This window comes from Micromys minutus (assembly GCF_963924665.1).
Source record: "Micromys minutus genome assembly, chromosome: 32".
In the NCBI taxonomy this organism is placed as follows: domain Eukaryota; kingdom Metazoa; phylum Chordata; class Mammalia; order Rodentia; family Muridae; genus Micromys; species Micromys minutus.
In genome coordinates this window covers 9,190,484-9,218,292 of record NC_137967.1, presented here as the reverse complement: position 1 = coordinate 9,218,292, position 27,809 = coordinate 9,190,484, and the positions used below count along the sequence as shown (strand labels likewise).

The 27,809-nt window shown below is 41.6% G+C and overlaps 1 protein-coding gene across 3 annotated transcripts in view; it reads right to left on the bottom strand.

The window, feature by feature from the left end:
* The window catches only part of URI1 (URI1 prefoldin like chaperone), a 55,903-nt gene extending 29,879 nt beyond the window's left edge, over positions 1–26,024 (bottom strand). For 2 of the 3 annotated variants that reach the window (XM_080908883.1, XM_080908884.1), the window contains exons 1-2: positions 22,278–22,694; positions 3,975–4,009 (exon numbers count right to left, since the gene is read on the bottom strand). In XM_080908883.1, the coding sequence (XP_080765009.1) occupies positions 3,975–4,009; positions 22,278–22,388 (146 nt within the window). In that variant the 5' untranslated portion in view covers positions 22,389–22,694. Of the gene's footprint in view, positions 1–3,974; positions 4,010–22,277; positions 22,695–25,895 lie in introns of those variants that run through there. The other variant, XM_080908885.1, reaches the window with a different exon arrangement.
* Between the last annotated feature and the right edge of the window lie 1,785 nt (positions 26,025–27,809).

Here is a 27,809-nt window from a genome sequence, read left to right as displayed (position 1 = left end):
TCCAGTCCCAAGCATGGATTATACGGTTCATGGTTATAAACAAGACCTCTGTGCTCACTATTTAACTGTGCCCCATCCATAAGCACTACTTTATTAAAGCCCATAAGCAACACAGAGTAGTGAATCTTTCTTGTAAGACCCAGCCAATAGGAATCACTCTGTTCTAGCAACAGACAGCAGGCATTGCTTCACGTTCCGTATCTGGCTGCCTCTGTAAGTTCCTTTGAACCATAATATGGCCTTTGCAGCTCCCATGTCATGTAAAAGGAAAGGATGCTAGGAAAATGCCACAAAGACAGAGCAGGCAGAGCTAAAGGCCCCACTAGCATGCTAAACTTGGACGTGGAATCCTGAGTGCGTGATGCTAGCCCCATGCTACCAATGCTAGTCCTATACTGGGAGTAGAAGGATGCTATTCAAATGAAGCCACTCAAACCATGAGCTGACAAGTACTGACATCAGGTGACCACCATGCTCTACCACCTTCTGGTTAAGAAGCTCCATCACAAAAACTTACTGCAAACTGGCAGACACAGCTCTAAGAATATGCTAGTAAGGCTAACTCTCTGCCTTACTCTTTGCCTTACTCTCTGCGTGAATGGACCTGGCAGAATTCTAGTCTGGAATTCTAGCACTCTGGGAAGCTGAGGCAGGAGGACTGCCACAAGTTTCAGGCCAGCCTGGGACATGGTGGAAGATAAAACCCAGGCAGATAAATAAGATGGCACAGATATAAAACATTCACAAACATGTATAAAACACTGAGATTTTTATTATTTTTCCTTTATGTATTATGATATCTCAAACATTCCAAAACAATGTAGGATCTAATCTTAATTCTTGAGTGACAGCCCTGTGAGTCAAGCAATGATAGCTTAACTGTCTGGAAGAAAACTACGTGTTCTTAGGGTAAGTGCTCCAGACTGCAAACAACAAAACACAAAGGCAGGCCTGTGACTCCAAAAGCTGTTCAAGAATTTAAGAAACAAAAAAAAGACAGACGTAAATAAGCCCCCAACATGACAGCTAGCTCTAAGTGTACCACACAGTAAACCTCATATTCATATTTAACAAGAAAGTAATTGTATAGCCCGTAGCATCTTATTTTCCCGTGTGAAGTAAAAATAACAGGCAAAAAAGAAGGGTTGCTTTGGTTTGGTTTTTTTCAGGACAGGGTTTCTCTGTGTACCTCCAGCTGTCCTAGAGCTAGCTCTGTAAACCAGGCTGGCCTCAAACTCAAAGATCAGCCTGCCTCTGCCTCCCAAGTACTAGGATTAAAGTGTGTGCCACCACTGCCAGGCTAAAAAGTTTTATTAATTAAAAAAAATCAAAAAAAAAAAAAAAAACTTAAATCTTAACTAAGCTGAAAACCACCATTAGTGCTAACAGAATGCTATATATTTATTATCTACTGGGTTCAAATACTTGCTTTTTTATTTGCTCTTATCTGAACAAATACTATTAGCTCCTCAGTTCACCAGAGTCCTAGAATTTAGTTTTCTAGGTAGCTCCTAAGACAGTTCCAGACTATTTTCATTCCTATTTTTCTACAAATACTTTCTTTGTGTTCAACATTGAGAGACAAAGAGAGACAGAGACAGAATATTCTGAGCCTGAGTTGTATTCTATGTCTCTAATAAAAGAACCCTTTCAAATTACACATCAACACCTCTAGAAAAAGAATTGCATCTTTAAAATCATTTATTTAGCTTTTCTCCTTACATTAGCAGATACCCGCAAAGACCAGGACACAGCTACCTAAACTGCACTTTAGACTGGCTAATGTCAAGAGTCAAAAAATTAAAAGCATCAGTGCTTTTTAAAATTGTATCTAAGGAATGCTTAAGAATGGCTCCAGTCTCTGAACTCCCTACTCCCTATTTATTCCAATATGCCAGCAAACTACACAAACTGCCTTGATCTCTGTTTAGTCTTACTAGGACCCCTCTGTGGCTGGGTCTTTAGGTTGCAAACATCAGCTCAGCCTTGTGCATGGCAGGAAGGTCCTGTCAGGTGTCAGAGGTAAAGATAGCACAATGCCAAACCTCCAGATCCCTACTGTCTGACTTTTTTAAGAAAGTGAACACTCTCGTTTCAATTTCTGAACATAAAAAATAAATTCAGAGTTTACTGGTCATTTAGATTCTTGCAACATCATGATACTATGTACAGATTCTCTTTAAAAGGCAAACAAAATACTGTTTCCTAAATCCTGTCAGAAGTGGTTCAGAACAGAAAAAGACTTAATAAGGGAGAAAAGAATTGTTATCTTTAACATATAGACATGGTACAATAGACTATAAATTACTCTACTGGCAAATGCCAGCCTTCTGTAGTTGAGAAGCCTTTTACACACTGGAAGGGAAGTGAGACTGAGGGTCTCAGGCTGCTCTGCCATCAGAATTCTGCTTGTCACAATTCAAAACCTGTACATGGTGGTGCTGCTTATAAATAAAATAGTGCAGATAAAACAACCACAGATCTCACCCTCACTTCCTCAACAGGAAGTGCCTATTCTGTGCCAAGCACAAGGAGAGACTGTGTGGATAGAAAGATAGAGGCACGCTTGTTATCCTCAAGAACTCTCTCCACCAGAGGAAGGATTTCACTAAGCCACCTAGAAGCAAGCTGTTAGTTCCAGGTTCGTGTATGCTGGAGTCTGTTCAGAGTGAATTCATCCTCTTATTTTCTAAACCTGTTACCGAAAACAAGACACACATGTCCACAGAATGAAATTGCCTCTAAGGGTTACTCATAAATAAGTCACTTTGGCCAAATCTACAAAAGAAAAGCCTTCTCTGGCCAAGGTCTTGCACACAGTTCACATTTTAAGCTGAAGTGAATACATAGTGCAAAGTGAACGGTCCATTATGGAAATGCTGACAGACCTACACCACCAGTGGATGCAATTACAATGCTGCATTTATTGAAAATTAATGAAGTCCTGGGTTTTTATTTATAAGGGGGTATTATTAGTTTTAGATTGGTTTCTGCAAGCCAATAGTCCAAATTGAATAAGAAGATGGGTACAGATGGCACTGATCTTCACTCTTATCCATTGCTTGCAGCCTATGTGCATTTAAACCAAAAACATTTGATATACACTAACTATAAATTATTTCCTTGGAGATCTCTCAGGCATGAAGAAAATGCCTTTTAAAATAAATTTAAAATATTATATGCTTGATGGTGTATAACCGAAGGTTTAATCTCCCCACTAAAGGGGCAGTTATGACGATTTTGCAATAACCCTGCAGACAATAATCAGGACAGCTCCTGTTGTTCTCTCAGTAAAATCTTCGTAAACACAGCATGGATAGACTGTAATTTGATATCTGTAAGATCAACAGCCATACCTCATGACAACTCCTAATATGAGATTTTATTCACCATTAAATTGAGCGTTTTCCTCAGAGGCCGTGGAAGAGAAAGCACATTCTTTACCAGGCGTTGTCCTATTAACTATAGATTAGCACATCAAAACAGACAAAAGTGCAGGCCATAAAGCAGTCTCTAAATGCAGACTGATCAGCTCTTTCAGACTTGGAAGAATCTATCTGCGCCCTATTTCCAACATTGTTTTTTGAAACAATTGAATCCGATTATTTTCTACTACAAACATTAAGAAATATCTACAGAGTTGTTTTTAAAGTCTCAGTTTCTACTTCAAAATGAGAATATTATTATTCAATTTTTTTTAATTAAAAGGTGGCAAAACTCTAGAAAACTGATAAATATGAAACTCAGAGAAGGGTTAAAGACAATGTAAATCAGTATCAAAGGCATTCAAAATGGAGATCACCAAATTTCAATTGTTGCACTCTGGCTCTCTCCCCCACACATACATGTACACAGGCACATGCACACAAACACACATGCACACACTTACCCCACATACCCCAGTACACATCATTATTTAAACACAAGTGACTTCCTCTATATTTCAGAATTATAATAAAGAGTCTTTCACTCACCAATGCTGGATTTTCTCTTGGCAGTTAGTGACCACCTGTCATGAAAACAGACAACTACTCATGAAAACACACGGCTAGGTACAGAGATAGAAAATCAGCCAGAAAGCTAAAACAGTGTCTTAACAGATTCACTAACATCTCCGTGTACATTTTTACTTGTCAGGAGGTACAGAGATGGGATGCTGGGTTTTAAGCAGTGCACTTTATCACAGCTCCCTAACGCAGGCTGATAACTGCAGAACAAACTACAGCTCTCCAATCCAGACATGGTGCAAACCTGCTCCATAACTATTAGGTGACATATGATATTAGATAACTAGCATTTTGTACAATCTAAAGACCATTTTCAATGTTACGTATTTTCTAGAATACACAAGGATTATAAATAACAAGAAACCGATGTAACATCCATGGTTCAGCAGGGGGAAAAAATGACAGTAGTGAAAATATTTTATTTTGTCACCTTATCTCCAAATGTTTTCACCTGTGATTTTTATTCTGATGTATTAAAAATGAACTTATTTTTCTACTGTTCTCCAGAAGAAATACTTAGGATAACGGGATGCTCTGAACAGCTCATTCCCCCACCAATAAATTACAGTAAAATTATATACACTCACCACCCAATCTGAGCTATTTACAATATTACAAGAATGGAATTAAACGTAAAAGTTACTTGCTTTCCTTTAAGATATTTCAGTGGATTCTCAAATTTAAATACTAAAAAAGCAAAACTGTCTATTAGCACAGGAAAAAAATGTGATTAGAAAAAATAACAGTTAAATGGAAATCTTTAAATTAATATTTTCACAAACTGAACTGTTAATGCTAGACTGCCACCGCAGAGAAACTAAGACACAAACGGGAGAATGCTGAGGCCATCTGGGAAGACTGCTGCATGGCCTGGTTGCAGCTCCAGCTCCAGGCTCTCAGTCAGTCCCCCTATATATGCAAAATGTTTCACTCCTCAAAAAGAAAAAAAAAAAATCCCAATTGTTTAGGGGTTGTCACTAAATTCCTCTATTATAACATTTAATTCCTAAAATAAATGTCCTCCCTTTTGAACATTTTAAGTACTAAGGCAACAATCCTGAATCAAAATACATGCTGTCAGATACCTGGCCATGCTGCACATTAACTCAACATGAAAAGTCTCTACCGAATGAAGAGCTACCATAAGACCAATCACACAGCAACATTTAATACAGTGGCACTGACTTAACATCTGAAGGTCCACTAAAGCCACACCACTCCATCTCACTGTTTCTGATCTGCCAGTAATTATAAAAGACAAAATTAAATGTAAATTAAAAATAAAAACAAATCCTTGCCAAAAAAAAAAAAAAAAAAAAAAATTTAAGTTGTTTCTTTTTAAGAACCCATTTAGATGAGACACAAAACCAGTCAGGGTGTTTCCAGTCCCAGCACCAGTGTCTCCAAGCATGAGGGGAGCCAAAAGCACAAGGGAAAAAGCCCTGCAACCCGTAAGAGCAGAGTGTTCATTAACCTCTACATGATAATCCTTTCGTAGCTGCATATTAACTAGTTACATATTCATAATCATTTACATTATTTAAAGGACCTTCAATGAAATTTTCTAGGCTATATCCATTAGTGATGGTGTTAAAGGTTATGGAAGATAGTCTACTTAATGTTTCCAGGAAGCCTTTTTAATTAGTAAATATGTAAATTTGGCACACATGCTTTTCATGTTTAAAAACAAGCTGCTGGTAGCATGGCATGTGTTCTTACCATCACCCACACAGCTCCTCTGCCTGGTTCCGGTCACGCTTCCCCACTCCCCACCCCTTCTTTCCTAAAATAGTCTCCTAAGAAGATAGTCAAAGACAGACCAGCAACAGAACTCCATGTCATAGTGTACACATAACATCCTCACTATCAAAATCCTGCTTTATGTGTGCAGTCTTTCTGGGTCCCACATCCAGAGCAGCAGACACACTGCACAACAGAAGGAGGGCTCTGGAAGTCAGAGGACATTTTCACAGGAGGCAGATGTGGAAATGCATGGAATAACTGGGTGGTGAGTCTCTTATGGCCAAGTTTAAATATTTATAAGCATTTTTTAAAATGTATTATGTGCACATATATGTACACACATGTGCATGTATATAGTTATATTTTGAGATATTTTTAATTTAACTGCCAAGGGGAAAAATCTAAACAAGATTTGAAAATCCATATTCAAAGTTGAATGTACCTGAGTTTTAAAAACAGTTTTTCTGTGAAGGTAACACCAACTTAATTTCCTCTGCCAAGGAACTCATGCTAATTTCTCAGAATATTGAATGAATGAGCATAAGACAGGGATCTGATTCTATAGGCAAGTCTCCAAAAAAAGGCAAACAACAAAAAGGCATTTCCATCCTCTGTTGACCTCCATGAAAGTAAGGTCCTTATGGAAGAACCGACACCAGCTCTGTTCTGTTTTTAAATATTAAGTGTCCGAACTTACAAATATACCTTAAAAGTCGCTGTAATATTTATATAAAAAGTTATGTGGTAGAACAGTACTACTAAAGTAATTAACCTAGGACATTCTTTAATAACTACATATTTATGAATATGTATTTTTCAATAACATAGCAATAAGGCCACAGTAAATAAAAGGGAAGCTGACCTGACCCACCAGTTTAAACAAATTATCATTAACAACCCAATGGGTACGCAATCATCTGTACACTCAGGTACAGAACTAAGATTTATAACAAGATTTCATATGACAGTCCACTCAAACACTCCAGTGACCTCTTTCTAAGGAAAGGAAGCCTGCTTTCTGAGATGAAATAACTCTCATCCTGGAAGTGGCCGCATGAAATCAGATTTAAACAACTACCTGCCCCCAAACGCACCATTCCTTGGACACACCTGCCTCCAACCTGGCAGAGTTTAATTGCTGCCACGTCTCCACAGCCTCAGCACAGCACCCACACAGCCTGTCTTTAAAGGGTCAAAATTCTGCATGATAAATTGTAAAGCTGTGAAACTGTGCAAAGGAAAAAAGAAAAAGAACAAAATATATGGTTTTCCTCAGAAGTGACTTTTTAAATGTTACTTGTGAAGGAAGGAAGGTTTAACATGCAGTGAGCGCTCGCGTGCTTGTCTGTGTCTGTGCTGGTTATTCTGACGATGGGCCACAAGGGGGCATCGACCCATTCAATCTCCAAGTGCAGCAACGCAGCAAAGTTGGACTGATGGAGCATCTACAAAGTTACACTTCTAACCTCTGACCTTGTTTCAGGAAGCCTTCCTTCACTTCTAAAACCGTTTACACTGCCCGTAACCGCACAGTCTTCCTACTCAGGTTACTGTATGAAGAGAAGTTTGGGAGCAACTCTACAGTCTGTCTAAATTCATTAGGTCGGCTTCTCTTGCAGGACTGCAAGCTTCAAGACTCAGCTCCCAAATAGGTTGCTCACAGTTACCGCAGCGCTGGAGATGCCTCAGCAGTGAAGAGCACTGGCTGCTCTTCCAGAAGACCTGGGTTCTAATTCCAGCGCCGACAAGGCAGTTCACAACTGTCTGTAATTCCTGTCTGTGGTCTGTAATGCCCTCAAACAAATAAAAATACAGGCAAAAAATGCGTATGAGATAAAAAATTAAAAAAAAAAAAAAGGGGGGGCCTGGGCTGCAGAGATGGCTCAGTGGTTAGAGCACTGACTGCTCTTCCAAAAGTCCTAAGTTCAAATCCCAGCAACCACATGGTGGCTCACAACCATGTGTAATGAGATCTGATGCCCTCTTCTGGTGTGTCTAAAGACATCCACAATGTATTCATACATAAAATAAATAAAAATTTCTTTTAAAAACCCTCACCATTAAAAAACAAGCCAACTGTACTCTAAACATGTAGCCAAAGTGAAACGCCACCAACTCTCTAAATCCAGCTACACCACAGCATATCCTCAAATAATTCAATGCTAAGTTTTAGCTCAGATAAAGTAAAAGGGAGTAAAGGTGAACCCCAATTTTTGCACAGTTCTCTAACCCAGGTCTGGGAGAGCTCCCTCTCCTCTCACTCTGGTGCCTGCCTCACTCCCTCACTTCCTGACCCTCTTATTAGGACTCCATCCCTCATGATTTGTCACTCACAATCCCAAGTGTTCGGCTAACACACATCTTCTATGTTACTGATAATGTTACATGTACAATCTGTGGCATTTTTGAGAATGAAGACAAGTGTTCCTGGAATTATTTAAATTAGGTGTTTAGGAAACTCAGCTGAAACTAGCTGAAAGCTCCAGGAGGTAGAGGTCACATCCACAGAGGCTGTGTGGCTCACCTAGTGGTGGTGGCCCCCAACACACTGGACACTGGAGGCAGAGGCAGGACCTCTGAGCTCCAGGACAGCCAGGGCTACACAGGGAAAATCCGTCTCAAAAACAAAAACCAAAAAAAAAAAAAAAAAAAAAAGGGTGGCTCTATTACCACAAGCCAAATGGTTCAGAAATAGATTTTATTCCCACTTAAGAGTTTGGTGTGTTTTAGGGCATAAAGATCTAACTTGGTAGACCGTTTGCCAAGCATGAATGGGGACTGAGGTGCAATATCCAGTTCAACAATGAGGATTACACACCTGTAATCCCAGCACTGGGAAGAAGAAAATCAGAAATTCAAGGTCATCTTCAGCTATAACTAATCTCATACATAAGACCCTGTCTCCAAAACAGAAAAGAATTTGATACATTTTAGTACTCAGTATATATATATATGTGTGTGTGTGTGTATGTATGTATGTATGTATGTATGTATGTATACACTGTTATGGAATGCCCCTGTAAATACAACATTTGCAATGAAACCTGATTACTGGGTGGCCCATTATGACAATGTGTGGTCATTTCACAGGTAGCTCTGCTCCAGTACTTTACAGGTTTTATGACTATAGAGGATTAAGCTATATACTTCTGGAGCAGAGGTCTATCTGGACAGCTCGTAGACCTACTGTTTGACTAGGAACATCGGTCATTTCCCGTCCACTTGCATACCTTCCTCTGGGAACACTATTCTGTTTCCACTAAGAAGAGACCCTCACAGAACTCCTTTTGAGCAGCTACAGCCCCCAGAGGACCCATGCCTGCTGCTACCAAACCCAACTGAACCATTTTGGATATAAGGATCAAGGCACTCAGAAGAGATGAGCTCCACGAATAGGAGCCACCTAGACAGCTGGAAACAAAATAAATGTGCAAGCCAACAAAACTAACTCACTGTGTGTGTGTGTGTGTCTGTGTGTGTGTGTGTGTGTGTGTGTGTGTGTGTCCATCTGTCTGTCTGTCTGTCTTCCCACACACAGTCAATTCTCCTGGAAATTCCCTTCAAGAATTTCTGTGGCTTACAGTTGACTTAAGAAAGCCAGTGTGGTGAAACTTGTCACACAGATTAGGATAACAATATGGCTGTGACACTCAAAAGAAACAATTCATTAAACAATGAGTACAAATAGTTAAAACAAAGGTGGAGGGTAACTCACTAGTAATACAAAAAAAAAAAAAAAAAAAAAAAAACCCTAAATCTGAAATTCCATTCTGCACTTAAAAGATACACCACTGTCAATCAGACTGTAAGAAAAAATTAAGTTAGCTATAAAAGTTTAAAACTCATTAAAAATTGGAAACACCAAATTAAGTAAATTTTTTTAAAAAGGAATCATACTTTTAAAGGCAGCCAAGGGTTGTCAAAGTAACAAAAAGGGGACTGGGAATTTAGAAAGAACTAGGAAAAGAGAGCTGAACTCTGACACTGTGGTTTCTCAGGCAAGTCTGTGCCTAGGCTCAGCATTATGACAGGTCCTAAGCAGACAGGAGTATTTGACAAGGCAGAAAAATAAAATGAGCCCTGAGAGTGCATAAACATATGGCTAGTTTCTATCCAAAGACACCTGTCAAATCCTAAAGCTAAAAAGGCCTAAAGCTAAACCAAACTTTGGGAAGAGGTTGGAATAAAACAAAAACTAAAGAATCCAGAAGCTTCCAAAAACTGTGAACAAGCCATACTCTCAAAGTCCAGAAAGAACCAAAAATAGCAGGCGTCACTAAAGGAGGCCCTTGGCCCTCCTCCATTCAGCTCTGCCAGAGTAGGCTAACCATGGTCAGCACACACCGTCTACCTATAGGCAGGTGAGGTCTCTCCCAGAAGACCATCTTCAGAAACATTTGCCATCCCTGCAGCTAACCCAAAATGACTACAATGCCACAAACAGAAGCACATGACCAAACACAGGGAAAAAGAAAAGAAACAAAAAGGTTATACAATCATAAATAAATAAATAAATAAATAAATAAATAAATAAATAAATAAATAGGCAAACGATAAGTTTTAACTGACAATAAAAACAACCTAAAATATATGTTAAGGTACCTATGGCAATGATAAGAAAAACTCAAAATGCAAAATATGTAAGAAAAAAGTAAATGTTAATGATCTTTTAAAAAAAGGGGGGGAGAAAAAAATCCTTAAAGGGAAAAAAAAAATTAAAGCAGAATTGATGAAGAAAAGAGAAAAAACATAACAAGGCCAAAAGTTAATACTTGAGACAATTTCATTGCCACATAAACTCCTAGGAAGACAAATCAAATTATAAATAACAGCATTTTTTAAAAACAGGTATCAAACTACTGGTCTCAAATTACATGTGTATAATACATATATTACATGTATTATATATTATATATATTTTATATTTATACACACACACACACACACACATATATATAATTACTTTCTTAAACTGACACATTAAGAAATGGAAAATTTAAACAGTCCTTTAAAAAACAAATTTGTCAGGCTGGAGAAATGGCTCAGTAGTTAAGAGCATACTGACTGCTCTTCCAGAGGTCCTGAATTCAAATCCCAGCAACCACATCGTGGCTCACAACCCTCTGTAATGAGTTCTGATGCCCTCTTCTGGTGTGTGTGAAGACAACGACAGTGTACTTATAAATCTTTTAAAAAGGTTTATTTTAAAAAATTGTCTTTTTAAATGTGCAATCTCTCAGAAACTATAGGTAGCCCTGAAAATTCCATTAACAAATCTTCCAAACAATTGGCATACTATTAAAAGGGGCTAGAGAGGTGGCTCTGCAGGTAAGAATACTTGCTGCTCTCCCAGAAATCTCAGTTCAGTTCCCCAGCACCCACACGGGGGAGGGGGGGGGGCTCACACTGTGTATAACTTCAGTTCCTGGGGATCCAACACCGTCTTCTAGCAAGGGCACCTGCCTGCATGTAGTATACATAAACTCATGCAGGCACACATATACATAATTTTTTTAAAAAAACAAATGTTTTCACCAAGAGGCAGTGGTGCACACCTTTAATCCCAGCACTAGGAAGGCAGAGAAGTAAATCTGTGAGGTAAATCTGGTCTACAGAGTGAGTTCAAGGACAGCTAGAAATATGCAGAAAAACCCTGTCTCAAAAAACTAGAGAAGAGGAAGGGAGGGACGGAGGGAGGGAAGGAGAGAGAACAATGATTTGCTCAGTGAGAATGTAGACTATGCAATCACTATAGTAATAGGCATTGAGAAAGCACACACATACACAACATCGTGGTAAGAATCAAAGGCAGCATACAATAAATTATGAGCATAGCCTTTACTGCTGCACTAGCCACACCACAACAGCAAAGACATGGGATCAGTCTGATCAACACCACATGTCTAAATAAAGAAAATGATACACAAAAACACTATTGGGGGGAAGGAATATAGCCCAGGTTAAGCTTGCCTATCATGCACAAAGCCTTGAGGTCAATGCCCAAGACACTATGAAACCAGGCACCCTGGCACAACCTGCAGTCTCGGCACTGGGGAAGTGAAGAGGGGGATCGGTGAATGAAGTCATCCTTAGGTGCACAGGCAGTTCAACATGAGCCTGGGTAGAGACCCGGTCTCGAAAAAGCAAACAAAAAACCCTCTATTCAGCACTAAGAAAGAAGGAAAACTCATGTCTGCAAATAAATTCATGGCATCATTGTGTGAGGGAAAACAGGCCAGATTCAGACAAATTCTTGGTTTTGTTGTTTGTTTTGTTTTGTTTTTCAAGTGGAGACTGCAGACTGGAGTCAGGGGAAGACGGGAAAGCAAAAGGAAGACCACTGGAGAAGAGAAAAGGGATAGAAGCACACAAGAAGATACGGTCAAAGTACATTACATGCAGGAGGAAAACAGGGCAGCGGAACCTGTTACTTTACAATTTTGTATAACAGTACACATTAATAACATGAAAATTAAAAAGTTTAGTAACAGAAAATGATGATTACCTTATACAGTGGAGTATTAGACAACTATGAAATACACTAAGGTATCTCTAGAAACTAGAAAATTACCAGGTATTTCATTTAATAAGATAAACAAGAGGAGCTGGAGAGATGGCTCTGTGGTTAAGAGCAGTGGCTGCTATTCCAGAGGACCTGAGTTCAGTTCCCAGCACCCATACGTCAGCTCACAACTGTAACTGTTCCAGGGGATCTGAAACCCTCATATAGAAATATGCAATCAAAACACCAATGAACATAAAATAAAACTAAATAATTTTTAAAAAAGAAGCAAAATAGATTGTACTACCTTTGTGTGAGGAAGCAGGGTGGAGATGAAGGTCATATACACTTGTGTAGTTTAAAGGATGGGACACAATGAGGTAAAAATTAAAAAGTTATCTATAATGGCAGACATACATACATACATACATACATACATACATACATACATATATACATATTTTTTAAAGTTGTGATTTTGAACCATGTAAATGTTTTATATAGTCATAAAACCAAAGTGAGATTTAGAAGCAAATATTAATAAAGTCAACACAATGCAAATGTTCACCTCAAAAAGAGTTAATTATGGAAGAGAAAAGAAACCAGAGAGAGAGAGAGAGAGAGAGAGAGAGAGAGAGAAATATCATAGAGAAAATCCTGTATTTTAGGCTTTTAAGGTGGCTCAATGGGTAAAAGTGTGTTTGATAACCAAACATGGTCACCCAAGTTCAATCCCCAGAATCCACAGAAAGACAACAGGAAAAAGACACACTCTAACCTCCATGTACACGCCATGGCACACATGCATACAATAGTAAATTAAAAGTTTAAAGAAGGCGCTGGAGGGATGGCTCAGTGGTTAGAGCACTGACTGCTCTTCCAGAGGTCCTGAGTTCAATTCCCAGCAACCACACGGTGGCTCACAGCCATCTGCAGTACAACCCGATACCCTCTTCTCGTGTGCATGAAGACAGGTACTATATACTCATGAGTAAAATAAATGAATCTTTTTTTAAAAAGTTTAAAGAAAACTTAAAACTTTTGTGCACTGAAGGATGTTATCAGAAAGATAAGCTTTAAAAAAAAGCACTGTAAAAGTACATATTAGAGTTTAATATCCATATATACAGAATTCTTGTAACTCAACAACAAAATGACAGACCAATTAAAACACAGTAAGGGATGTGAACAGAAATTTCCCCAAGAGGATACACAAATGGCCATAGGTAAAGAGTTAGGCAACATCCTTAGACATTAGAGAGACAGCAATCACAAGCTTTAAGAAAAAAAATTTTAAAGCTCTTTGACACCAAGGTTGTCAAAAACCTTAAAGACACAGGAAATGGGTTTGAGTGCAGGGAACTGCCAAGGGTTTACCTTGTATCACTAAGTACTAGAAATAACCACTCCAGTGCAGGAAGAACTCTGGATCTAGAGATAATGGATGTTGGAGTTAAGTTAACTGTTGGAGTTAAGTTAAAGAAGGGGAGAATAATCAAGTAAACAGCACAGGCCTGAGAAAGGAAGGGAAGAAAAGACCAACCGAGTCACTCAAAGACAACTTCATCCTGTAGTGACATTCAGACACCTAGACTCTCCTTCCTTCTAGAATGGTATGTGCAGTATTCTTAAATATCTTCTGCATGAAATATTATTACTATATTATATACTAAAATATACTTAGAGTGGGGCTGGCTCAGTCAGTAAAGTTTGAGTCCCAACCCCACATTTAAAAAGGTACACACCTGAACACACACATGCACAGAAACTGACACTTACTTACCAGGCCCGTGATCCCAGAACTGGCAAGATTAACATAGAAGTATTGCTATTAGTCCTCTTAAAGAAAGATAAAGCTTACCTATACATACTTAAAGTAAAAATGGGGGGGGGGGTGTAAATGGGATATGTGATACCATTCAGTTTAAAAAAAAATGCAATCACAAGATTTGCAGGAAAATGTATAGCCTTAGAATGCATGATATTGTAGTAACACAATCTCAGAAAAAAAATATTCTCCCTCAAATGTGGAATCTATGTGTGTATGTAAACAAAATCTTGTAGTTACAGTATAACAAATAGAAAACACTGGTGGAGAAAGAACTGAATGCAGATAGCAACATGAGTCAGGAAAGGAGTTATCGGTAGTAAACTACCTTTCTAGTTTAACTGTCATGGTGTTTGTCCTCCCAGTGGTGGATATGCACACAAAAGACATTAACTACTTATATAGAAGTTCATTTGTGTAATCTTTGGTTCTGTGTGTATGTGCACCTGAATGTAGCTGCTTGTAGCCAGGAACCAAACTCCTGTCTCCTACAAGCGCAACACACACTCTTCGATAGCTGAACACAATTTCAAACAGTCCAGACCCTACTTTCAAACCCAAATGAAGAACAAAGATAAAACCAAATACAACCACCAAACAGATTCTAGGCACTTCCTTCACTCTTCACCTCCTACATTGTAGGGCCATAAATCAGTTTTGTTCTGATCTAGAAAAGATACAGACACAATGAGAAGTTTTCCCACCTTGAAACACTGCATGTAAGAAGTCCCTGAATCTGAGGCCGAGGCTGCATTTTGTCATGGCTCCTGACTGGCACAGTACAAAGCACCAAGAGCAAGAGCTTCAAAGGAAAACAGAACTTGCAAGCAGTGAGGACTGAACACCTCCCACCTACAAAATGTACCTCACACTACATAGCACGCATTCTTACAACTCTGCCTTCCTTGGAAATAAAAGAGCTGGAGAGATGGTTCAATTGTTAAGAGCTCTTCTTGGTTTTGCAGAGGATCCTGTGGCTCAGTTCCCAGCAACCCCATGGCTGCTAACAATACTATTACTCCAGTCCCAGGGGGACTGATGGCCTTTTCTGATCTCACTGGGGATTATGCATACATGTATGCAGGCAAAACACTCACACATATAAAATAATATCCATTTAACAGAAAGGAAAATAGCTGGTTAGTACAGCCACACTGGGGACACTAAAGAGCTCTAGGCCAATTTGGGCTACAGTGGAGGACCCTGTTTCAAAACAAAGAAAAAATAACTTCAATATCAGAAGTATCAAATAAGCACCATTCAATAAGTTGCCTGTAATTTTTCAACTCAGAAAAAAAGCATTTTCTAAACTTCAATTTTCAATCATTAAAGCTCTCAGAAAGCTACTATAAGGAAATGTCTTTCATCTGGTAAGAAGCAAATATAAACTGGGCACATTTGGTACATGTCTCTAATTCACTACTTGGCAGAGACAGGAGGATTGCAAGTTTGAAACCAGCCTGGGTTAGTTAGCAAAATCCTGTCTCAAAATAGAAAATTAAAAAGCACTGAGGGAGCGTAGCTCAGTGGGTAAAGCACACACATACTTAGCACACACAAAACGCTTGGTTTGCTCTCTAGCTCTACTGAAAGACAAAAAGCAGGCATATACAGAGTCAACATCACCTCAGTCTTTAATGGTTATTCTAGATAGCTGTTCCCAAAAATCAGTTATTGTAGGTAGTTAGTTACTCCCGAGGAACACTACATAAATCATATTTGCTCTTACATAAAGAGCCTAATAGTGCCAAAGGCAGGAAAACAAACAAAAGCAAAACGGCTTTGCAAGACAAGGCAATCTTGAGTAGTTACCACTGAATTTCCACTACTCACTATCAGCAGATTAAAGGCATTTATTTGCCAGGCAAGCACGACCACCTGAGTTCCATTCTGGAAATGACTGAATAGGCAAAGAGAACCAATAGTGCTGACCTCACATACACATCAAAACACGCATGTGCAAACACATACAGAGCAATGATAAAGAATTTGGGGGAGGACAACTGTGAAAGCCATAATGATTACAGCTGAATAATTTTGGCTGCAAGAATAACAAAGCCATCAGAACAGACTTGAGAAACAAATTATACCCAGGACCTGTCATAACCAAGATGACAAGAAAGTGGGGGGGGGGGGGAACAATCATCCTAGTAGATGGGATGTGGTAACTGAACCCCTAAATGCAGAAGTGAGACCGCCTCAGTCCCTAAGTACTCAAATCAATAGTGAGCAGACTACTGGTCTCAATGCAAGGTTATGCATTAAGAGGATATGCCCAAAACATGGGTAGAAGCCATGTCTTAGAAACAGGACTGGAGTTCAGTAGTAAAGAGCTTGCCTTCATGGGCACAGTACTGGGTTCCATTCCCAATCAAACACAGACTAACAACGAAGGAAATAAAAATCAAGAATTCAAGGTCATCAAAGGACATTACAGACCAGGAAAAAATTTAAAATCTGTAACTGAAAATGCAGTCATATCAAAAATGTATGAACAATTACTACAAATCAACTAGAATATAAAAAGCTATCCCCACAGAAAGTAGAAAAGCAACCAGTACCTATTTTCCAGAAGCTAAAAGTCAAAACTGCTCAAATACACTTGGAAAGAAATCGTCCTCAGTCACCACCAGACTGAGTAGCAATTATGAAAGAGATGGACACCACCAGAGGTGTCAGAATAATTAAAAATGTAGTCATGCTGGACAGTGTACCACAGCTGGCAGGCATGTAAACCGGTATAACCTCTTCTGCAAACAGCCATGTAAGCAGAACCAAAGACAAAAGTACCCCATGAGATGGACCAGGCAAAAACTACGAACAGCCCAAATTATTCACCTGGGAAACTCGTGAAGACTCCAACATCAACTGTATAAACATCCAGCACAATGCTTGGCCTAGACGAATGGACTCCCTGAAATGTGAGCCTGAGCCTCCCTTCTTCACACATGCATGACAAGAGGATATTTACAACTCAAGCCTCAAATGTATCCCAATGGCTTCTCCTCTTGCAAAAATAAAACTCAAACCCCTTTAGTGAAGAGGCCTGCCAGTGCTCTCAGTCCCTCTCCCATCTGCATAAACTCTGCTCGCAAATGTCTTCCACACAGGCTCACCTCCACCTAACTGAGGTTTCTGCTTTAATGAAACTGCACTATGCTGACATGTTGCTTATGTAAGGATAATTCCCCACCAGTCCTTGCCTCCCTGTACCTTTCTGCTTATCCTCATCAGCCACTTACCATCAGACACATAAAGGTGCCTTCTGCATATCTTCACTACAGTGACCTCCTCATTTGAAACTCTGAGCTTAGCACAGCATGCTGGAATACTCAACAAGTGTTTAAAGTAACTAAATCCTTTGACTTGGGTTCCAACTACCGAACAACCTGGGTGAAAGAGCTCCTTAAACCAACAGAAATTTACCAAGACAAAAATGAAAATCTTCCATTAAGCTAAAATAGATGTACTCCTTTGAGAAAAGATTAAAATATTTATTTCTGCTGCATTTAATTCTAGTATAGGGAGAGCATTAACTAGTTCAAATTCCAAATGATAATTACTTCAGGCCCTCAGTGGTAAAGAAATTATCCTACTGATCTTCCCAATCTCACTGCTGTCCTGAAAATGAACCTACGGAATCACACTGCACCCTTGTTCTTTCAGATAATAAATTTCACTGTAGCTCCACCAGTAAAACCTAATAGCATGTAGATATGAATCAGCTATCCAGGCAATATGGCCTCAGCCAAGAAACCAAAATTTCCACATAATGCCAATTCTGAAAGAAGTAGGTTTAACGAGACTTTCATGCAAGAAACCTGCACAGCATAGTCTGAGAAATACCTCCATAAGGTTTTGTCACTGATGCCTGGGGGTAGGAAGCAACAAAGAGCCAAAATTACTTCATCACAGTCTTGTCTGAGGGAACCCAGTCCTCATAAGCTCCATGAAGTGGACATCCTTCTACCAAAACGTCCTCTAAATACCTCACAACACTGATCTTCCTTTGTGGGAACACACCTTGAATTCCAGTACTGAGGAAGCTGAGGCAAAGGGCTGCACTAGCAAAGCTAGCCAGGGCTAGACACCAAGACCCTGTCTCAAAAGCAAAATAAAACATAAAACAAAAGATAATCTGAGTTTCTCTTTATCATCTTTTGTCAGAAAAATTAAGCAAAATCTCTAAAGAGAAAAGGAAAAATTAAAAAGAAAATACCTGGACAATGTTTTCCACAAACTTAATGAGCACTAGAGTAACTAAGAAATAAACCTAAGTAACTGGTATTCAAAACCTACACAATAGTTATTTTTCTTGCTTAGAAACTGATTAGCAACTAAGGATGTTATGACAAACTTGTTTGCACAAAAATTAAGTTTCCACACCTTTATTGGAAAACTGAAATATTCTAATTTTACAAACTTTTAGGTAAAATAGTACCATCATCCTTCTACGGTGGTCTTTTATATGAAGTAAATATTTATGTAAGTGCCTAAGCAAAACAGGATCCACATCACACCTACTGTTCTACAGTTTGTCGTGCCTGTTTAAGATATGCATGACTTATTTAACCAACTCTGCAATGGAGGACTTTCAGTTTTTTCCCATTCTAAACAAAACCACAGGAACTCTTCTTACATGTCTTGCCAAATGAAAAAGACGATGGAGGGGAAGGATAAAAATGCCATAATGAAACCCATCATGACTCTGAATGCCAACCTAACAGTTTAACTGAAAAAATAAAACTCCCTGGTTGCCCTTAATCCCAGCCCCTAGAGGTGAAAGAGCAAAGGTCTCAGTGACACAGACTGGGAGGCTGGGGCACCAGATCAGGAAGGAGTTCACGGACAGTCCAGTTCAAGGCCAGCATAGCTCATGACACACTGGTTTTTCAGAAAGGAAAAGAGGACAGATGGAGGGAGAGAAAAAGTAGAAGAAAAAAAAAAGAAATAAGTACAAATTTTAACAACAAAAATGGGGGGGGGGGGTGTTTTCACCACTGACTGCATCCATGAAAGTGCAAACAGTGCTAATATACTTGATCATGACCCTACCCACTCCCCTCAGATGCTGTCACCAGGGACGGTGCCCCTTCATACTGTGTTGACCCTTTTCTTCAAGCTGCTGAATTTTCCTCCTCAGATTCAGTGCTCTAATATCAACCAGAACCAAATAAGGAGAGACCCGAATAAAAGCTGGTCCGCTTAGTGGGACCTGAAGGAAACAAGGGCAACAACACCTAAGCATTATCTACAGGCCTTCTCAGGCCAGGCTCTGAGACTCTCCCTACGCCTCTATGTAAGGAACTCAGGTCCCTTTCTGCAGCTAAAGCCAGAAAAGGAGACACCACATCACACCAAAGGTTCTGTTGACAGTTTAATTCCCTCTCATGGAACAGAGAAGTTCATGGCTGACAGGAAGTATTCACTCATACATACAAAGCAACGATGACACTTTTCCCTTAACCTTCGGGATGTCAAATGCTTTTACTTTCATACCAGAGACAGCAGGACTGTTAAACTAGGTTGGCTTTAACATCTAAGTAAAGTCCCTCACAAAATTATTAATTCACTATTTACAAAACAAAGCTTCCCTGTGCAAAATTCTAACTAAAGCACAGCTATCTAACCAGCATATCTTGTTAAGGCCTTGTGAATCTCCTGTCTATCAATGCAGACTTTTCTACTAAGTAAATAGTACCTTAATACTGAAGGGCTTTCTCGTGAACTGTGAGGCACTTCACATAACCCAAACAGAAACTCATTTAGTTTATATGCCAAATTAACATTAACACAAGAAAGGATGGACAAAGGTATTGAGGTCCATATCCACTGAGAGCATTCAGTATCCTACTGGGTTTAGCATCCCAAGACAGGTGCTCTGCTCAAATATACTACTGACCACAAGAAGCTGTTCAGAACACCCCGAAGTACCTTCGTATTTCACTCACCCTAGCATCAGAATAAAACCCAGGCTCGACACATGGGAGAAAGATGCTGATCAGAATTGCTCGTACTTTACACTAGGAAAGCAAAAGTGTTTTCCATAGGGACTAAAGGCAGTGGTAACACCCTGCCACACTTCACAGTCTCACAAGAAAGGAAAAACCCTTTTGTCCAAAGTAACAATGAGGCAATATGCAGGACTTGGTTTTGGTTTGGTTTTTCTTTCTTCTTTTCCTCTATTTTCTTTTCTTTTAAACCTGTTTCTCCTTTAAAAAAAAAAAATTCAGATGAAGTCCAGTCTGATGTCACAGGTAATCAATCCCACCTACTTGGAAGGCTGAGTCTAGAGACTTACAGCTTTTAAGTACAGGCTAGACTATAGTGGGAGTTCAAGGCCAGCTTGGGCAACTTAAAAAACTAGTTTCAAAAACAAAAAGTTGGCTGATAATACAGCTCTCCTAGAGCCATAATAGATACATAAATAAATAAATGTAAATGTCTTATAATTTAAATTACACTAAACGGGGTTAACTTTTAAACTCTCATCTTTAAGAACTACAAGTTTGGGGACTGGAGAGATGGCTCTGTGGTTAAGAGCACTAACTTCCCTTCCAAAGGTCCTGAGTTCAATTCCCAGCACCCACATGGTGGCTCACAACCATCATTAATGGGATTTGATGCCCTCTTCCGGTGTGTCAGAAGGCAGTGACAGTGTACTTATATAAATAATTTTTTTTTTAATTTAAGAAAAGAAAAAAGAACTATAAATGTAAAACCCAACAGCTGTATTATAAATTAGGGGAAAATGAAAAACCTGCACCAGCAGCGGGAGCCAACCAAAGTATGAAAGACTCCTAGAGTCTGTTAACAGGTGGTTTCTAAGCCAAGAGGGATTTCTCAGGATCTATGAAAAACTTTCAGGGAGTTAACATTAGTATATTTTTGTAACCATGTTTCATGAAAATTTTTACATAGATACATTAGTAAAAAAAAAAAAAAAAAAGTTTGGGTTTCACAGCAGAAAGTCAAGCTTAGATGAAATAGGAGCTCCCGAGGCCCCACCCTTAGTGGAACTGACAGCAGCTTAGGGAGGACTGAGCATGGGGCTGTGCTGAGCATGCTCCAGTGGTTCTACCCGAACACATGGGCAGCACTAGCTGGACTAAGATGTGAAGAAAAAAGGACATGAAGTTAGAAGGGCGATGGAAGGGAATGGGAGTAAGCTGAAGGGACGAAAAAGATCTAAATGTATGCGTGTACAACTCTCAAGGAGTAAATCCAAATAAAGTTTACCCACCAAACTATTTAAGTATAGAAAAATAGAGCTTCTCAAATTCTTATGGCTTTGATGCAACTCCCTAAACTGTTACTAATGCATGATACTCTTGACAATGCGACAGGGGGCATTTAAGCAAATTAAATGTCGCTTTTCGAAGAGTTTCAAGGCATTTCAGGAGAGAAAATCAACTTGAAAAGCTACAGAATCCACAGGCCATTTTCACATTAAAAAATTCAAACTGTAGTTCTTAACTAGAGAACACTTCCTAATACAAAAAAAATCCCATTCAGAGATTCAAAGCATTCTCCTCTCCTCTGGTAATTCAAAAAAAAAGGGGGGGGGGGACATTCGTTTAAGGAGGGTTGAAGTTAAAATTTAACAAAGGCCTTCTTCCCTCTTGTCGACTACTAAACCCCAGAGCTGGGACTGCACAGGAAGTGCATCATCACCAACGTAGTCAAACTTGGACGCTCAATCAAATAAGGATATCGTGTGTGTGTGTGTGTGTGTGTGTGTGTGTGTGTGGGTGTGTGTGTGTGTGTACGCTCGTGTGCACTTTAGCACCGTTTAAGGAATAAAGAGCTAAGGGGTAAAGGGAGTGCTGTTCAGTGTAATCCCCCCGCCAAAAATAAAATAAAAAAATAAAAAAAGATCCCCACGTATTTTTATTTAGTACCAACAACTGCTGTCACTCAGTTCTTGGTCAACTGACTATATCCTATCCCTGCATCCTCTGTATTCCCCGCATCCCTTCCGGGGAAGGTCAAAGGGCTACCGCCAAAAGACAACAAATGCACGTGACAAAAGTTTCTCCCGTGGTTCCCGTGGTCCCCGCGGCTGCGCGGCTCGCGCGTGGGGGGGGAAGGGGGAGATCTCGGTCTCACGCTGCGGGCTGGCCACGTTCGAGGCTGCACAGAGTGGGCGGCCGCATGCGGAAGCCGGCCAGGGCCGGAACCAAGCGCGGCCTGTTACCTTTTCCTGCTCCTCGCGAAGCCGCGCCACCTCTGGTGCGCGCAGCGGAGCGGCGGCTGAGGCCTCTACATGGGGCCGGGGCTCGGGCTCCGGTTCGGACGGGGGCTCCATGTCCCGCACCGCAGCCTCAGCGAGGCGAACAAGTCCTAAACAAGTGTTTATGGAGGCGGCGTGGCCGGCGGATGCCCAGCGCCCACGCGCTCGCCCTCATGCACCGCACGCCTCTCTCTGAAGAGGCCGCGCTCACTTTCGCCGCTGCCCCGGGGGCCGCCGCTCGCGTCCCGGCTACCCGCGGCCGCATCTCACACGCGCATGCCGCCGCCGCCGCCGCCGCTGCCGCCTCAGAGCAGCAGGCCCGACACCAGGCGCGCCACGCTCCTCTCCCGCAACCGGGCCCAGCTTAGCGTCCCGCGGCAGCCGCGCCTCCTCCGCGCCTCCGCGCACGCCCCGCCCCTCGCCCCGCCCGCGCAGCACGCCGGGAATCTCTCAAGCTCCGCCCAGGGGGCGGGGCTATGGCGAGGACAGGGCCTCCGGGGCCTGGTGGAAGCTGAGGCTCAGGATGCCCGGCGGAGGGACGCTTGGCACTGCCTGTGGTGGTAGGAACTTAATATGAGCGCTGAGACTTGTTTCATAAACTTATTTAATTTTATCAAATTCAGCTGTTTCCCATGCCTTTTAATGAACTAGTGTGGCTTAATGAGCTAAAATGCGCACTATACAACTATATTCCGCGTATGTATTAATTACTGTACACATTACAGTGTTCCTTATATATATTAAGCTGCTGTATTAATATTACTATGTTACTACATATGCACAGTGTAGCACTTTTTTTTTTCAAGAACAGCTGCTGCTCTGTTCCACTTCTTTTCTAATGCTGGTGTTTTGTTTAACCGTGGGGACCAAATGCATGGCTTTGCGCTTGCTTAGTCCACAGTAAGTTCCAGGCCAGCCAGAGCTCTACATGAGAACCCTGTCTCAAAATAAATAAATAAATAATCTCGTGGACCCACTTTCTCCCGCAGCCCTTTCGGCAGCCCCCTAGTCTACCCTTGTGGCCTCGTCCCTGACAGTGTGCGTGGATATAGGAACAGGTCCTTATTCATCCTTTTATCGTTTGCATCAAAAAAGAAATGGCAGGGACAATTGGGGAAGGTGGTAAATGTGAATTTCTCTCCCAGCAGATGCAACAACCTCTGAAACACAAACTCCAAGCACTGGTCTTGCCTCCTGCCAAACAACAGCATCCCTGAACCCCCAGACACCTCAGAAGCTTCTTCCCTAGTGCTGTGCTTTGAATACGAACCGACCCCATGGGTTTCAATACTTGGTCCCTAACAGGTAGTGCTAATCTGAGAGGATCTCTGGGTTCGAGACCAGCCTGGTCTACGGAGCGAGCTCCAGGACAGTTGAGGCTATACAAAGAAACCATGTCTCGAAAAACCTAAAGAAAAAGGAGAGGAAGAAAATCTAGCACGTAATTTAGGGTGTAGTACCTAAGAGGAGGAAGTAGTTGGATGGGGTGAGTCTTCGGTATAGCATCCCCGGACACTTCCGGTTACTCTCTACCTCGTGTTCAGCTATGAAGTAAACTGAGACAGACAGACCACGCCTCCCGGCCATAATACACTGAACCCTCCGAAACAGTATTCCCTACGGAAAAGGATCCATGATAGATTTGCTTTGTTTGAGTGAGTTTTGAAACATGTACCAAGCAAAAGAACATACAGCAAGAGGCTGGTAAAATAAATCGGGCCCTTACAACACCCAGCAGAGCTAACCAGAGCAACCCGACTGGGAAAGGAAGTAAAACTGGAGTTAGTGGCAAAGAGCAGGTAGATGTGGTTAAGGCCTGGGCTGAGTCGGTCAGAAAGGCTAAAGTTCTGTTTGGGATATTTCCAGCTAGAGCAGAGAGAGAGCTCTCTCCACAGATGAGCTTCCCACCTCCCGTTCCCACCTCCGGTATTTCCTATCACAGGACAAATAATTGTGACTTCCTTTAGAAAGTGGTTCACCTTCTCTCTGTCCCCAAGGGTGCAATTATAGCTGTTTGTTCTTCTCTCTCCCTGTCACAGAAGCACTGAGGCCAGCCTGCCCCAAGAAAGCATCTCCAAGGACAAGAGAGATAAACCTGGGTGGATCTGAGATGGGGGGGAGGGTCCTGACTTGCTCTCAGAGTTAGCTCTCGGCAAGTACAAGGGGCACATGCAGTTTGCCAACAGCACTTACGGTTCGAATGGGGAAGCCGAAACCAACGCCTCCTTCCGTACGCCAGCCATTTTCGTCATGTCAGTCACAGCAACCCCAAACCAGAAAATAGATCTGGTATCCATCATATCAATCACTCCTCTCCACCCCTGAAATGCCCACGGGCAGCTCCTTCCACTCGTCTTTGACGTGAGTAGCCCTGGGATCACACAGACCCTGTGCTACAGAAGGCTGGCCCCCAGCTCCAGTCTAAGGACGATGGATTTGTAGCTGAAGTGGTTACTCTCAGGAGAACACATCACTCTATACAAATGCAAGTTTTCGGAGGCTTCTAAGGAAGCTCTCCTTCACTCTATCAATCCTTCTATAAAGAATCTAACCCCTGAATGAGGCATAGAACACAAGTAGCCGTGTGTGCTTTAGGCAATGTTCTTGGTGGGGGGAAGGCATGGCAGAATTCATGGTAACAGGAGTATGGGACAGGATCTTCACATCTCTACAGACCAAGAAGCAGAGAAACAGAATGCTGGCTCCTAACTGGCTTCTGACTTCCTTCCTTTTCAACCCAGTCTAGAACCCTAATCCACAGGACTCTTAGAACAGATCTGTCCGTCAAACCTCTCTGGAAACTTCCTCAAACGTTCACTCAAAGATGGGACTCCCTTGAGGCTAAAAGAGACGTTGCAGAGGTTAAGAGCACTTGCTGCTCTTGCAGGTGGCTATTTTGGATCCAACACCCTCTTCACATGCACAAGCCCCCCCCCCACATACACACAAAATACATACACACAGTTAAAAATAAATATAGTGCTGGAGAGATGGCTCAGCGGTTAAGAGCACTGACTGCTCTTCCAGAGGTCCTGAGTTCAATTCCCAGCAACCACATGGTGGATCACAACCATCTGTGATGGGATTCGATGCTCTCTTCTGGTGTATCTGAAGATAGTTACAGTATATATATATATATATATATATATATATATATATATATATATATATATATATATCTTAAAAAAAAAAAAAAAAGAGGGCTGGAGAGATGGCTCAGCAGTTAAGAGCACTGACTGCTCTTCCAGAGGTCCTGAGTTCAATTCCCAGCAACCACATGGTGGATCACAACCATCAACAATGTGATGCTATAATGTGTCTACATAAAATAAATAAATAAATAGAGAGAGAGAGAACAATGATCTTCCAGGGGACCCAAATTCAGTTCCCAGCACCCCCAAAAGTTGTTTTAAAAAAATGAGGATTCCACATGTAGTTTAGTTGACACTGCACATTGATCCCCATTCCTAAGTACTTGTTGAAGGGCCCAGTTTACTCTCCCTTCTTAAGCCCAGACATCTGCCTTCTCTTGCCCTTGGACACCGGAGATCCTGTTCACACTGAAAAATGCCACTGGCTGACCTTTCTCGTTCTTGGGCCTGCGGATCCCATTTTAAGACTTTTCAGCCTTCAGAACTTCAGAAGTTACTTTGCAGTTTTAGAAAGGAAGAGTTGGTCTGGGCTCCTGGTTTCGGGGGGTTTCTCAGTCCGTCGTGAAGAATACACCGAGGCAGCTCATGGTGATGGGAGCATGTCGCTACTCCATTCCGGAAGAGAAGAAAACTGAAGCTTTACCCGGAGTCCAGCGTAGGTGATAACCTTCAAAGGCCAAGTCCTAGTGAACTGCTTCTACCTGCCAGGCTCCACCTCCTAAAAACTCCAGGGCCTTCGAAATTAACAACTACCAATTAGGGACCACGCCATGGAAACGCGAGCCTGCCAGAGACAACCTTGACAGCCCGAGCCAACTCCCACCATAGACCCCAGCTTCTTTATCCACTCTCGTGGGTCTGAATGGGACCTGCCTGTCCCTTTTTTCCTGGCGAATCCGATGTGGTAGCTGAACTGAAAAACTCACACCTCATCCACGTGAGAAGCACCAGCAGTGTCAAATGTCAGCTTACCAAGACACAAGCTGGAGCCCTCTCGGGATCGTGACTTTCTGGAAAGGAAGTCGCATGAGCTTGGCAGAGTTAGTGAGCTTGCAAAGAGCAGCGGGGCCGCTGGAAAGAACGCGGAGAGTATCGCCATCTGTGACACGCAAGAGGAGCCTAGAGTCCCAGAGACATGAGAATTCCAAGTTTGCCACGAGCGGGGACATGTGACCTGGCATTTGCCCCACTGTCCCTAGGACGGTAGACAGCTATAAATCTCATCCTTTGCTCTATAAGGTAGAACAGTAGTGTGGTTTGTGGATGCGAGCTTCGGATTCCTCTCTAGCCTCCATTTGCCCTTACTACACCCACCCCACCCCCTCCCCCAGCGCTAGGCAGGATAACGTTGCTGGTGAGACAAAGAACTTGCTTATGAAAAGCCAGACATCATCGGTTCCATTTGTCATAATAATCCCATTCTAGGTCTAGGTAAGTCCCCGGGTGGGATCTACTAGCAAGCCACCCAAAGCTCAGTGCTGTAAAACAACAACAATGGATCATTTCGTGACTGATGTCTTCGGCCAGCGTAGCTCTGCTCCCCCACAGGTCTCATTCCCATCCTTCATAGAACCAGACCTTCGCAAGCGGACGCACACGTCTCCTAAACCAGCACACGGTCATTTCAGCCTTCTTCTGCCCAGAGCGCTTAAAGACAGAGCGCGAGGGATGTGCAAAAGAGCATTGACACTGAGAACATAAACGGCCAGGGTTGAGGTTTGCTTCCTGAGAAGTGGAGTTGAGGGCGGGGACCACCGGACAGCTTTATGCAAGCTGGGCTGCAGTGACAAATCTAGGCTGCACGGAAATTCTGGGCAAGAGCCGCACGCACGCACACACGCACGCACACACGCACGCAAACTGGCCCCAACAGGAACCAGAGACAGGGAGGCGAGCAGCCACCAAGCTGGCTGGCTGAAAGTGGCTTGAAGCATGCAGTGGAGAACAGGGTTCCAGCCCCTCTTTCTTTGGCCAAGAAAGAGCTATTGGCAGAATGCTTGGGGCTGTTAAGGACCACACCAGCTCAGATACGTTCCAGACCAGGGGCAATTTTACATGTATCTGTTTTTAGTGAAATAGCGTATCTTGAACTTCAACCATTAATAGTACAACATCGCTGGATTTTTTTAGTCGAGGAAGGGAGCTGTAACCTCCTGCCACCTGCACTAAGATTTACTTGATATTTTTGTTTCAATAAACCCATAATCTTAGTAAAAGAAAATATTCTTAGCAATAATATTCATGAAGTCATGGTATTTATATTACATGGTTTCTTTTTCCTCTAGGGCCACAGCAAAATGAACAGAACATTCACGACTAAAACAAAAATACTCCTATTGTTAAG